This window comes from Dasypus novemcinctus, chromosome 21 (genome assembly GCF_030445035.2).
Source record: "Dasypus novemcinctus isolate mDasNov1 chromosome 21, mDasNov1.1.hap2, whole genome shotgun sequence".
NCBI classification, from domain to species: domain Eukaryota; kingdom Metazoa; phylum Chordata; class Mammalia; order Cingulata; family Dasypodidae; genus Dasypus; species Dasypus novemcinctus.
The window spans coordinates 17881280-17896130 of NC_080693.1; the positions used below are offsets into that span (position 1 = coordinate 17881280).

Consider the following 14851-nt stretch of genomic DNA (forward strand, 5'->3'; position numbering starts at 1 on the left):
AAGTGTGGATGATGAATCATGGCAAAGGCAGCCTAGGCCAGATGCCCAAGGAGTGGGGACTGGCAGACTACCAGTGCGTCAGAATTCATGGGAGGAAGTGGAGTGGAGGTCTTGTGTGGGAGGTGGAATATGATCCATCCTCCAAAAGATGGGCCGGATTTAAATAAACGCAGGCCAGGAGGAGTATATTCTCTGTCGATGTGATGGCCCAACCCAAAGCAAGGGGAAAGCAATGCATGGGGTGGGTTGACTAGTCGGCCATTGTTCCTGTTAGACCTAGGATTGATTTCATGTGACAGATCATTCCCAAAAGGTGGTGGAGTAGATAGGGTAGTTTACTTCTCTCTCATTTAAAAGAAGTCTAGAAGTAGGCAGCCCAAATTAGATATGACAATTCCCTGAAATTGTCAGAGACTCAGGTACTATCTAACTCATATCTTTGCCATCTCTTGCATTTGGCCTTCATCTTCATGGACCAAAAGACTGTAGAGCTCCAACCATTTCATCCATGTTCCAAGGAGTAGGGCAGAAGAGATGGAGAAGAATGTGACTTCCTTCCTTTTTAAAAAATAATTTATTTTTAATTGTGGTAAAATATACCTAACAAAAATAATTTTGACCCTTTTAAGTGGACAATTCTTTGACGTTAAGTACGTTGACAATTATATTTAACTTTCACCACTATCCAGACTATTTTCATCATCCTAAACCAAACTTGTGCTTATTTAGTAAGAACTCCCCATTTCCCCTGCCCCCACCTCTGGTAACCACTACTCTGCTTTCTGTCTTTGTGAGTATTCTTATTCTAAGTATGTCATATAAGAGGTATAGTGCAATAGTCGTCCTTTTCAATCTGCTCACTTAACACGATGCCTTTAAGGTGTATCCATACCAGCCCTCCCCATCTTTTCATGGCTGAATACTCTTCCATTGTGTGGATGTACCATGTTCTATTTATCCATTCACCTGTCGATTGGACACCTGGTTGGCTTCCTTTTAAGGAGACTTCCAAATGGACCATTCACTTCCATTTCTCCCTTTTAGCTGGAACATACTCGAAGGGAATCTGAGAGATGGAGTCATTTGGCCCTGAGGAAGCATGGCTTCTCAATTCTTAGAAATGTAATAGCAAGCACCTCCCTGTAAGCCTGGCTTGAAATGCTTTTCCCAGAGACTATGGCCACCCCTTCCATACCCAGAGCCGTGTTGGTGTTCAGCAACTCTGCTGGGTCCTAGGCAGTGTCGGGGCTGGGCCCAGTTACTTTAGGATTCTTCAAATATCTCACCTCTACTCAAACCCAAGCTCTATTAGCAGCACCTGCGAAGACACATATGAGAAACTAGAATCATCTTAGACTTCTCTTTATCAATTCCTCTGCCCCCATCCCATTCATTAACAGAGTTTTATTATTGTTTTATGATACTTCTTGAACCTTTCTTTTCTTCCAGTCCCTCCAGGGTCTCTTCTGAACTCCCAGCCTGTAAACCCAGCTTCCTTACTAGACTGTGCCTCTGGGATGTCTCAGAGGCACCCCATGTCAGTCCAAAGTCAATCTTCATCCTCCTTCACCAAATGGCTCCACGGCCAGAGTCTAGTGTTTTAGTTATTGGTGCCAGCTGGCCTCATGTCTGGACTCTTCCCTGATATGTTTCCTTGTCTCTCCCTTCTCCAGTCTGTAGGGAAATCATTAGCTGGGCCCACATGTTTATCTACTGTCACCATGTTATAGTCAAACTGCCACCTCTCTTGCCAGAGCTGCATCTATAGTCTTCTAACCGGTTCCCCCCCCCATCCTTTCTTGTTCCCATGTAATTAATTTTTTTCATATCCAATCCAGGATGATATATAAATAATACAAACTTGATCATGGCACTCCCCAACTTTAGGCCTTCAGAGACTTCTCACTGGTTCTTATCTTCAGATGAAAATCCCTCTTACGGACCATAGGTGCTATCTGCATAATTGCTCCTACTTCCTTTTAACTCTCTCACCAGTCTCATCTCCCCTTCCTCTTGGGATTTCAACCTTCACTTAGTTCCTTGACCATGAAGGGCCACTTCCCACCTCAGGATCCCAACTCTCCCCCTCTGTTTCTCTTTCTACCCTCCTTCTTTGTGTTCTTCCATTTAGAACACCTTCTCACAGAGAGTTTCCATTTTACTGGGCAAACCAGTTAATGAACATAGATGATCTGGAGCAGTGGTGGGGACTATGGTGAGAGTGAAGCAGGAGAATGTGGTCAGGGGGAATCAGGGTGTGGAAGGCAGCCCTCTGTGAGACTGGATCTGCTGAAGAGATCAGGGGTCAGCCATACAGACATCTGGGAGCCAGTGGCAAGTGGGAGAGAAGGAACCTGACATGGTTGAGGAACAGAGGGCAGGCAAGTGAAGTGGGAACAGAGAGAGCAAGGGGTAGACTAGCAGGTGGTTGCATAAGTCCTTCTAGACCTGGTAAGGAGTTTGGGGCCTATTGACGCATTGCTGACTTTTATGATTGCATTCCCACTGCTCTGTCTTAGATTGTTTCTCAGCTGTCTGTTTGTGTTCCAAAGTTGAAAGGTAACCATCTGGAGGCATTCACCATGCAGAATATAGCAGACATCTTACCAAGTAGAAATGCACCAGCAGATTTTCTGGGATTATCCTGGGGGAGGGGATTCCCATCACAATGATCATTTTCTTTTCCTTTGCTGCCTTATGTGTTTTCCTGATTGAGATTGTTCATTTTCATCATCAGAAAAGAGCCACAAACATTAACTTACATTAGAAAATTAGTATTTATGAACAGATATGTCCTCTCTGCCTTGATGAAGAATGCAGAATCTCAGGACAGGGCAGACAGGGTCCTCAGAGGCAGCAAGCGTCTGCATAAGCAAACCAGGACAGATGGGGTGAGTCCAGTTCCTAGAGTCTTAGTTTTCAGACTGATAAGAACCGAGAAGTTCTGGTGGGGATTGGGTGTGGAGAGGGGACGCCAAGCCCTACGGTTCCAAGCTACCTTGGGATGAGTTTAAAATCTACAGATCCACAAGGTTCAGCCAGAGCATTTGCCTTGCTCTTGGGTATACTAAGGGGTTTTGTTTTTTAATTTGTTTTGTTTTGACTTTTCCAAATTATCCCAGTATGAAGTCTGCAGTCACATGAGCATTCTCCCTCTACAGCCCTGGCACGTAGCTGAATGGGCTGGATTTATGAAGGGTGCTTGGAAGCAGGGAAGTGGAAGGCCACTGCCCTGGCCTTCCCAAGTCGCTTGGCCTGGTCTTCATAAACCTTAGAGAATCAGACTGAGGCAGCACCAGGAAGACATTATCTGTTCCGCATTACAGAATCCTCTCTTGACTCAGAAACAAGAGTTGGTAAATGATTTTGTACTGTGATCTTGCAGTGTGTCCCTTCTTGAAGCATTTTCTATTTTGAAGAGGCCTGTGCTCACCTCAGAGCACCATTCCTCCAATCTGTCCCCAAAGCATCCCTTGCCACCTCCTGTGTAGAAGGGCAACCACATACCCGCACGCCTTTTCCCAGTGCCGTCAGGTGGGTCTGCTTGGACCTGGACCAGAAGCTGAGAAAATAAGTATGCATTGTCTTTCCTTTCCATTCTACACAACAGCAGCAGCAACATTTTCGTGCTAGTCAGTAGGTCATGGGCAGCATGAGGCCAAAGCTTTGGATTGAAAATGAGGGAAAGCAAGTCTTTCCAGCCTCATTTGCACCCACTATGGCTCCTGGCAATCTCCTGTGGTCTTCTTCATCAAAATTATTCCAGATTTATCTTGTTTGTCATTTCTGCAAGGCCATTGGCCCATTTCCTCATCTGTGGCTCAGTTTTTGGTCATCCTTTAGATAATACTGGAGACCCTCTGCATTTACGGGTTCATGTTTTGCAATTTAAAATATTTGTGGCTCCCTGGGACAACCCACAATCTCTGCCTAAGTGATGGGTCTTGATTTCCCAGGCCCTCTTGGGATGCTGAGGCCCACTGCTTGGCGAGGGAGATAAAAGACTTAGGATATGCTTTCCTAATGCTGCTTCAACCTTTAAGGAAGTTTCTCGCTAAATGCCAACATCCAAGAGTTAATACTAAACGCTCCTTCTAACCTGAGTCTGAAACATACAACCCTAGAAACTCATGGTTTTTGCTTTTTAAACATTTTCAGCTGCATCCTCAAATTTTGCAAGAGCTGACAAAGCATCCCTTGAATTTAAGGAGAAGGGATTGGCCGTGGTGGGGCTGAGGAAGTGGACATTGGTTTTCAGGGCCTGAGGGAAGGATGTCTGTCTGGGACCAAGGCTTCTGAATGTGCAGCAATGAACACATAGATAAGCTCCCATTCTTGGCAGGATCTGGAAGGCCTTTAGTGTATCCCCAACACCATTCTATCTGATGCTTCAAGTCCCTTTGCAGTATACCTACCACCATTCATCCCCCCAGTGGTGGGGAACTCACTGCCTTTCAGGGGAGCTCCCTTCCATTTTCAAAGATTGAACTACATGACTCATTCACTCATTCTTCAAATATATTGAGCACATTCTATGGACTAGGCACTTCCAGAATCTGAACACACAGAGATGAACAAAAGGGTCTAGATCCTTGCCCTGTGAAGCTCATGTTTAGTTGGGAGAAACCGATCATAAATATGAAAAAGTAATTGTGGAGAGTGGATAGTGCTCTGTAGGAAAGGAGTAGTGAAATAGGAAGTAACCACCGGGAGGAAGCAGCTGGTCACAGAAGGCTTCGTTGAGGGTGAAGAGGATTTGAGACTTAAAAGACAGAGAAGGAACCAGTCACATGAAGATCCGAGGCAGAGAATGCTGGGAGGAGGGAATGGGCAGGGCTGAGGCCCTGAGGCTGGAAGGAATAATTTGGTGTGTCCAGCGATGAAAGGGACCAGTGTGGTTGAGCATGCTAGCCAGAAGTCTTAGAAGAGTCCAGAACACTCTGGAACAGTGTGGAACACTACAGAACCCTCTAGAATACCCTCAGAACAGGCCATGGTTCTGAGATTGGCCACTGGAACACCACTGAGGGCTGAAGAGCAGAAGAGTGGTGTAATTTGATTTGTGTTTTGAAAGATCTCCCTGGCTGTGATGTTGAGAATCTGTTTGGGGGAGAGACAAGAATGGAAACTGGAGACCCAGGAACAGTCTATGGAAATAGTCCAGGCTGGGCATGATAATGACATGGTGGTGGTGATGATGATGATGATGATGATGATGATGATGACGATGAGAGCACTAATGGCTCTCATAGGGGCCAGGTAGTCTTCCAGGAATATCGCATTGGACCCTTACTAGAACTAGATGAGGTAGTTGGTGGCTTGGCTGGTAGGGGGTTAGGGAAAGTTTACTTAGCGAGGCAGGTGAAAGTCTCGAGCAGAAAGAAGGGAACAGGGCCCCATACTGAGTCTTGGGGCTCTCTGTGACTAATGGGGGAGTACAGGAAGGAGATAGCCAAGGAAATTTGGAAATAGCCAGGGATGTAGCATCATTAAGAAATCATTTTGTTAAACCTAGCTCTGCCTCCTCTCCTGTCTAGTCATTTCTGGTTGTCTTCATTCATCTCGATGTGCAGCATTCTCTGTGGTAGACTTGGGTTGCATCAAGCTGCATACCTTACCTTCAAGGTGTTTAAACCTTAACAGTGCCCCCTGGGGCAGCAGAGAAGGACTGCAACCCCTCTTTCACATGATGGCCCTTCACATGTTTGAGGACTACAGTTTTGTCTTCCCTAGGTCTTTTCTTCTCCTGGTGATGCATTGCCCTTTTTCAGTGGCTATTGCGGTGCTTGGAAGACACTCCAGGGGTCTCAGCTTGTAGTGATGCCTTTAGATATCAGTACTAAGCCTCTTTTGCCCCTTTGGTGTTGGCTGAGTAGTGTGGCTTGGCAGGCTGGGGAGCAGAGAAGAAATCTCTTTCCCTTTGCTACTCCATTCTCCCACCTCCCTCTCTATCTTTTGTGAATTCTAAATCCAGAGGATGGCAGCTGAATCATGTAGTTCATTAGCTTTCAAACATGTGATTGAAATTCACAGCACCTCCAGTGGGTTGTCGTTGAAATGAAGTGAATGAACGAGAAGACTGTGCATCCGAAGTCCTTGTTATTGGACACTGGCTCTCCTCTGACACACTGTGGAACCTGGAGTGGGGTCCCTTGGTTTCTAATAGCAGAGAGGGCCTTGAGGTAGGGCCTGGGGTAGGAGTCCCAGGGCCTCTGTTCACCTTCAGGATGAGGTTGTGACATAGGGTAGCCTTTGAACTGATCCTTGGATATTGGGTAGAATTTCAGTAGGCATAAGGAGCTGGGAAGCACTTTGAGCTTGGGGAAGAGAGGGTAGTTCACTGTGGCTATTGGGGGTCTGAAGAGGAGTTCTTCCTAAAATTGTTCTAGCTCTTAATTTCCATGGTGCTTTTTATATGAAGAATTCATTTGAAGCACAAAGTCAGTCTTCTGCTTCTTCTTTCATGAGTAGAGCTCATGATTGAATAATTAAAACTGCCTTTCTCCTCTCCACCGACATTTCTATGGCTAAACCCAGTGTTTCTGAGTGTGTTCTTTGGAACACTGGTTCTCAGGGTTATTCTTAAACAAAAATTGCTCATTGATAAAAATCAGTTTGAAAAATGCTAAATGTTTTCAGGTTAAGCAGGCATTTAAAAAAATTTTTTTTTAATTTCAGAACTTCTCAGAGCTTTTAATATATTTTATTGTATATTGTGAATATCCAAGGAGGGAGGTTAATATACTCAACCATGGAATCCAACCCCTTCTTTTTTTGGTATGAACCGGTCAGGTAAATCTTCATGGACAATTCTTTGGGAGTACATAGCCTAACTAGGAAAATGGGAGGCCATTTTCAAGAGTTTTTCAGGAGGTAAATAAAGGATGAGTATTTTTCATGTGACCTCAGGTTGCATTATATTCCCCTTACAAGTCCAAGCAAGCACTAGTTAGAGAACAAGAATATGGGTGTCAAATCACAAATATAAACTAGACCCTAGAAAACTCATTCCTGTTCCTGACACAAAGCCTCTTAATTAGGAATGGGTCAGGTTTAACTTCGGCAAGGGTTTTAGCCTTACTCTGTCATGAAGGCTCTTCCCACCTGCGGAGCAGTTTGTGTTCACGCATCACCAGCCATCGGTTTTGCTTTAGTTAAAATGCCTGTGGTGACTGCATGTCGAAAGAGCTTCCCATGCGGCCTTCATCATCTTTGTGAGCTCCAAGCAAATGCCTTTGGGCTGAAAGCTTTCCCCATCTGGCTTGCTTTCTCCATGGGTCACAGGGAAAGCAAGCCTGAGACCCAAGCCCCATTTCCAGGAATTGAAGCTCCAAGGCACAACCAAAGCTGGTCTCTGGACATACTTGAACCGGTGGGCGAAACATAAGGGCAAAAGACCGCATTGTTCCGGAAGGGGCCTCTTGGAAACTCGGTTATTTCTGGAATGACATCCATGCTGAGAAATAAGGAAAACGTCAGTCTGTACGGTGGCAGTGGACTGGGCGGTTTGGGCGTGGGCGTCCTGGGTTCGTCCTCGTGGACACCCGTTTTCCAGAAGAGCCCAGCCACCTGCTGATGGGGAGGGATTCACTCATCCTGCTGTGATTCATCTCCTCGGACAGTCTCCTTCCGCGTTGCTTTTTCTCCTGTGGCCTCCCCACTTTACTTTCTAACTCTCTTGAAACCAGCCTCCCTTATGCTCCCAAGGAGTCCTATTCTTTGGCGTCATTCAGTTTTTATTAATTGCCCAGAGCGGGACTAAGGTTGGGCAGGGTCCTCCATGCATGTCTTGAAAGATGCAGAAGGGCACAGATGAAAGGCTACATGTAAAAGAGCTTCATCCTTCCCCAGCTCTCTCTCACTAGATGGCAGGCCCTGGGCTAAGAATACAGTTGAGGGGGCAGCTGTATTTCCTCCATTGCTTAGCTGCTGCAGCAGCAATCTGACCCGAGCTTTGATCCTTGTGCCACTCAAGCTTCCAGTTACCTACTGGGGAGAGCTGGGTCTCCTTCCCTCTCGGGCCCCTGTCAGAAAGCTCTCAGCAGCCCTGTCCCTCGCACCTAATTAGAACCAGCAATCTGCAGCGAGCTTCAAGGCTTTCAATTCTAGAACTCAGCACCAAGGTTAAAGATTGGTTGAAAACCCTGCTACAGAGAACTCCACAAATACCGGGCATCCACTTGGGGCCAGGCACTGAGCCAAGCCTGGAGGATGACCCTGGCTGCTCCCGCAGTTCTAATAATTATTTTCTGTACAACTGGTTTGCTTTGCTCTAGCAGAGGTCGGCACACTTCGGGCTGCAGACTAAACCCGGCCCCCTGCCAGATTTTGTAAATAAAGTTTTATTGGGACACAGCTGTGCCCATAGTGGCCATGATTGCCCTTGACCTGCAGTGGTGGAGTTGAGCAGTTGTGGGACTGTGGAGCTGATGCTGCACAGGTGAGGTTTGCCGACCCCTGTGCTGTGGAGCAGTTGGATGGATATATCCAGCTGTATCTGAATATTTTTTGTATGCATCCTAACAACATATCTTATGTATTTTAGTATACATAGTATACCATTGCTTGGCATGACCCAGGCAGCAATGCCACGGAAACCTTTGCACAATGAAAGCCCCGAAGAACAGGCTATAAATGCTTCTTCTCCCTTAACAGCAGCCTGATCTGTACTGTCTATTTAAAGAGCATTTTTTTTTTTTTACAAAACCTGTGAGATATGTTAGTACCTCCTTTTTAAGAAGAGGGATTCCAGCCCTCCCAAAATGTTTAGTGGCACATGAAGCAGGTGGGCAGCAGTGCTGGGCACCCATCTCTTGGGCTGTTCAGGAGCACATGGCTGCCCCTCCAGGGCCAGGGTGGAGTCAGATTGTGTGTGGCCTTGCACAGGCGGCCGTCCTGGTTAGGACCAAACCCTGTCATCTGCGGCGTGCATGACTGCTCCCTGTAACCACCCTGGCCATCGGCCTGGTCCAGTTCTAATGGATGACTCTGGCCCAGGAGCCAGTGGCGTCTGAGCTTTGGATTCTCTTCAGAGCACAGCGGGCATCCCTTTGAATGATGCCAACCAGCATTCTTGAGTCGTTGGCCAACCTTTTGGGGTTGGAAAGGAGGCTGCAACCTTCTCTCGCTTCCCGTATGTAGCTTCTGATTTGATGATACTTGAGAAAAAGAAAGTCCCTTTTCTCTTTGTGGCGCAGAAGCCAGGTCCTGCCTGTAGACTCATCAGCTGTTAAAGATTTGGAATCCCAACTATTAGTGTACTGTCATGTCATTTGTATTTTGTCCTCTTTTAAATAGGTCTCAATTATTCAAGTATTATGTGTATTGTATGAAAATATTCTATTTATTAAAAATAAAATATGCAATATAGATCAAATGAAGGTCCTTTTTGACCAAATTCTCTATCATTCTAATTCCAGTTCCCATGGGTAATTTTTGATAACAGTTTGGCACATCTTTTTTTCTACGAATAACACGCACATATACATGCATGCATATATATGTAGTTTTTTTGGCATGTTGTGTGTGTTACTGTACAGCTTCTACTTTTCATTGACCTAGAGATCTTTCAAGCACTGTTAATTTCTAACTCACGATATCTTTAACTGCTGCAAAATATTCCCTTGAATGCATATTCCCTAGTTTATTTTCCCTTTTAGAAATGATGCTACAGTGAATACCCTTACTGATTTCTCTTTGAGTATATATCCCAGTATTTATCCAGGCTCTAGCAGTTGAATTGTTAACAGAGTCATTCTGTTACAGGCATTTCAAAATTTAAATATATTCTGCCAAATTTCTTGTCACAAAAGGATTATTATAGTCTAATACCATGTTATTATGTCATAAATTTACATGTATATGTCCAGCATCTTAATTCTGTCCCATTGTTCTATTTGTCTTTCATGACTAATACCACAATTGCATACAATATTTATAATAAATACACAATATTTTGATAGTTGGTAGGTGATGGCCTGCCTCATTGATTTTTTTGGTTTTGTTTTATTCTTGTTTTTTCTCTTTTGATTTGGTTAAAATTTTTCTTGGCTATTGTTACTCCTTGTTTTGTGGATGAATTTTAGAATCATTTTGTTACACTCCAGTAATATATCCTGTTGGGTTATTGGTTAAGATACAATTGAATATAGAGATGATTTTGGGGAGAATTGGCATCTTTACAACTTTTGATGCATCTGTCTAGGAACAGAATATGTTTCAATTTCTTTAGTGTTTCTTTTATGACCTTTGATACAGTTTGCCTACCTTATTGGTGGTTTTTTCTACCCAGAGAAGCAGCTTTTTAAATTAAATCTCTTATGCCATAATTTTTCTATTTCATTAATCTCTCTGTTTTTGTCTGTATCAATCCAATTAATTTTGGATTTATTTTATTCTTTCTATAGCATTTTGTCTTGAAATATCAATTTACTCTTTTTCAGTACTTTCCTTTTCTAGTAAATACATCTAATGTATACATTTTCCTCTAAGTACTGCTTTGGCCACATCCCACAGGTGTTGATATATATAGTACTTTCAGTGTCACTTCTTGCTGAAAGGATTTTACCTTGTGTTTTGATTTCTTTATCCATGGGCTTATTTAGAATGCTTTTTTAAATTTCTTAATTTATTGGGACTAATTTTTGTTTTTAAAATCGAATTTGTTTCCCTTTAGTTTTGTCTATTTCATTCTTTCTTTGAGAGTTCTTAAGATTTTCTTTGTTGCCTATTAGTTGGTTAATTTGTGAGACTGTCCCACATGTGTTTGAAAACAATGTATAGTCTCTTGGATACAAATTTTCTATATATCTGTTAGATTGGATTTGTTAATTCTGTTATATGAGTAATCTATATCCTTCCTTACTTTTGATCCACTGGATTTCTCTCTTCTGAGAGTAGCATGCTAAAGTCTTGCACTATGTAGTCTTACTAGTTTCTTCTCATATTTTGATTTTGCTTTTGCTTTATAATTTTTGGCAATGTTATTATATGCATAAAGGTTTATGACTGTTATGTCTTCATAATAAACTACATCATTCATCACTATTTGTCTAATTGATCCTTTTCAACTTAAATTCTGTTTGTCTGATGCTAATATTACCATACCTATTTTCTTTTAATATTTATCTGGGGCCTCTCTTCTTTTTAAAAATATCCTCTTAATTTCAACATGTTTGTTTCGGGTATATGCTTCATATCAGAATATACTAGAATTTTTTAATCTACAATGAAATTTCTTGTCTTGTATTGAGTGACTTTAACCTATTCATGTATATTGTGATTGATGATGCAGTAGGACTTAACTATCTTAATGTGTTTGTTTTTGTTTATTGTGCTTATGGTCAAGCGCTTTTTCTTCCTCTCATATTCCTAGAGCTGAGAAGACAGAGGGTCTGGCTCAGAACAGCAGGTGTTCAACAAGTGCTCCATTGAAGAAAAATTTTTTTGGTCTCTTACATCTGATCTGATTTAAGAAACAGCTTATGGCAACATAACTCAGTTTTACTTGCATTGGGATGAAAGTTTCAATTGTTGGGAAAGGCGTTTTAAGAAGAATTTAGTTACACATTAAATCTAAGGGCATTCTCTCCTTCATGCAGCTTTGACATAACAATTTTGATTTTTTTTTTGTTTTTGAGTGTGAGATGTGGCCGTAGTTCCTGCTGATAATGATGATCGAGGCAAGGAACACATGAAATGACCTCAGAATTAGAAAATGAAACCCAGGCTGTTATTTGCCCCAGCCGCACCCCTTATGGTGGCACCCACCAAGGACAGCAAAAGTCATATCACTTTTTCAGCTCTTTTCAGTTCAGGAGTTGGTTCTCATAGTCTTTGTGCTTCCAGCCACACCTACCAGAGTGCTGGGTAATTGGCTGATTTAAAAAAAAATAACATTATGGTGACATTAGCTTTATAGCCCATTGCTCCTTCAGATCCACTACTGGATCAAAAAAACAGATTTAATTAAGATTATATACAAAATGAAATCAGGATGGCTCACAGCCCATTAGAGATCCTTTTCTTCCCTTAATTGGCAAAGAAATTGAAACATAAAAGAAGCAGACACTGTGTTAGAGCAGAACAACGGCTAGACTGGGCCTCCCAGACCGCCCAGATTTAGCTGTGTCACTCAGGCTCATCAAAATATCTCTGAAAATCTCTTTCAGGATAGAGGAGCTGGATTAGTTGGTATCTAAAATGCTTCCAGCCTGTGTCTAGAAAATCTTATCTGAAACTCTAGTAACAATCAACCAAATCACTGTCCTTAAAATTCTAACAGGAGCTACTTGCAATTCAAACCAGGTTCATCTTGTTCAGTTATTGATGACAGACCTTCCTGATTTCATAGCCGTGAATGCTGCGGAAGCATCAGTGTGTGTGTGTTTTTAAGCCATTCCATTTTGGCCAGCTGCTGAGCTGAGAGGTCAAAACCCACGGAGCTTCTCCAGTTGCTTGTCCTCATTTAGGGCAGTGTCCACTTTGGTGAGTTCTTGACATTTGGAAAAAAGGACACAGGTGGTAGGGTAAGCAAGGCCAAGTACAGTCTTTCTAGCTTTCTAGGTCAACGCCATGGATTTCTCTCTATAATCCTGAAGCCACTTGTCTTTCTCAGCACCCTTCCTTCCTGAATGACAATAATTTGCGGTAGATGGAGTAGACGGAGTAGAAGGGAGAGGCCACGGGGGCACTCACTCCCTTGTCCGAATTTTGGTTGGAAGCTTGGAGATTTGATCTAAGCTTTGGGGTTCAAATATGATGAGGGAGTTTGAAAACATGTGATCCTACCTAGAGATTCAACCGAGAGCAAACTGCTCTGAGCTGAGGCTAGTCAGTGGTCATGGTCAAGACAGATCTAGAAAAGGCACAGCTTAGCTTGGACGAACAAGTGGCGAGTGGATTTCCACAGCATTTGCTCCCAGCAAATTTGTCTGCAATGGTTCTAATACCATTTTCTTCTTCTCAGCCATCACCACATTTTCTCATCATTGCCTTGGTGAGGGGTGGGAGGGGAGGGGATGCTGGTACCTTGAATTGTGGTTTGTAACCATTCTTCTTGGGATTTGGGGGTTCCAGTAAGCCCTTCATAGACCCCTGAAGGCAAGAAAAGGGAAGGCAGTGGGAGCACTGTGTGAGGCTCAAGCCCTCTATAACACCCCCCCACAAACACACACACACACAACAAGTTTGGTAAAAAGCCTGGAAGGAAACTGAGTTTAGCTTTTAGGGGTGGGACTGTAGGTTATTTTTTTTAAGATTATTTCATTTATTTCTCCCCACCCCCTTGTTGTTTTTCACTTGCTGTGTCTCTTCGACTTCCTTGTTTCTTTAGGAGGCATCGGGATCTGAACTCAGGACCTCTGATATAGGAGGGAGGTGCCAAATCACTTGAGCCACCTCTGCTCCCTGCTTTGTTGTGTCTCTCATTCTGTTTTTCCTCCCCACATCTCTTGTTGCATCATCTTGTGTCAGCTCACTGCGCCTGCCTGTTACATCAGTTCACCGTTTTCTTTAGAAGGCACTGGGAACCTCTGCTCCCTGCTTTGTTGTGTCTCTCATTATTATTAGTTTTTTCTTCTTGCATCTCTCATTGTGTCAGCTTGCTGTCCCTGCCCATTGTGCAAGTGTGCAGTTTTCTTTAGGAGGTACCGGAATCTGAACCAGCGACCTCCCATGTGGTAGGCGGGAGCCCAGCCTCCTGAGCCACATCCACTCCCCTGTAGGTATTTTCTTTTGGCCTTTTCCTAAAATTTCCACAATTAAAAAATATACACATATTTATATACACATATACACACAGACATACATTATATGCATCCTATATTGTCTGATATGTATACATTATATGCTATTTATAAATATATATTATATATACCATACATCATATACAAATATATGAACATGAAATATATACTTTAAGGAAACCATGAAACAGATTGACTTATAGAAGTGCAAACATGACTTGTCTGACCTTTGCTAAGGAACGAAGGCTCCTGTCGCCTGGGGGTTCCATGACTTTCCAAGGTCGTGACGCCTCAGGCCTCACATTCCTTGCGGCACGTCCGCCTCCTGCTGACCCTGATGGGCTCTTCTAACTGAGTGTCTCTCCCCCCAGAATGGCTGCAGTCTGTCCAGGCCACCATGATCCTGTCCGTCATCTTCAGTGTTCTGTCCCTGTTCCTGTTCTTCTGCCAGCTCTTCACCCTCACCAAGGGGGGCCGGTTTTACATCACTGGAGTCTTCCAAATCCTGGCCGGTAAGTAGTGGGCGGTAACGTGCAGGGGAGGCTGGCCGAAGAGACCGCGGAATGATGTGGCCCCAGAATGACTGACGTTGATGTGAGTCTGGCGCTGGATGGTTTTCATAAAGCACAGGCGTGTGTGCATTTGTATGAGTGCATATATCTTAGAATTGTGAAACCCTTCCCTTCTCCAGGAATGAGGTGCCTGGATAGAGATTCTGGGAATTACATGCCTAACCATGTCATACCCATCACTTCGCTTCTCCATTGAATGAGGTGCATAGCTAGAGATTTTGGATATTATGTGCTCAGCCTTGTCAGACCTATCACCGGAATGAAGCTGCATTCTGGACATATAAGCAGAGATAAATGCTAAGTATATCAATGGAGAAGTGTCCACTCTAGAGGGCTGTTTCCTGTAGATTACACCAGGTCCCTAGAGCCAGCCATGCTTCAGTGTAGAAAATGGCCATAATGTGTTGAAAGCTGGCAAGGTTGATCTCAGGTATGTGTCTCCTACCTGTAAGCGGTGCTGGAGGCAGGCTGACAAATTTCTTACTCTTCTATCATCCAATCTGTAGAGTCTACTGCATTTTGATTTATAGCTGT

The 14851-nt window shown here is 43.5% G+C and overlaps 1 protein-coding gene across 1 annotated transcript in view; it reads left to right on the forward strand.

Moving 5' to 3' along the window:
• PMP22 (peripheral myelin protein 22) overlaps window positions 1-14851 on the forward strand; it is a 28605-nt gene that overhangs the window by 4263 nt on the left and 9491 nt on the right. The window contains exon 3 of the mRNA XM_004469023.4: window positions 14117-14257. Coding sequence (XP_004469080.1) covers window positions 14117-14257 — 141 coding nt within the window. The remainder of the gene's footprint in view (window positions 1-14116; window positions 14258-14851) is intronic.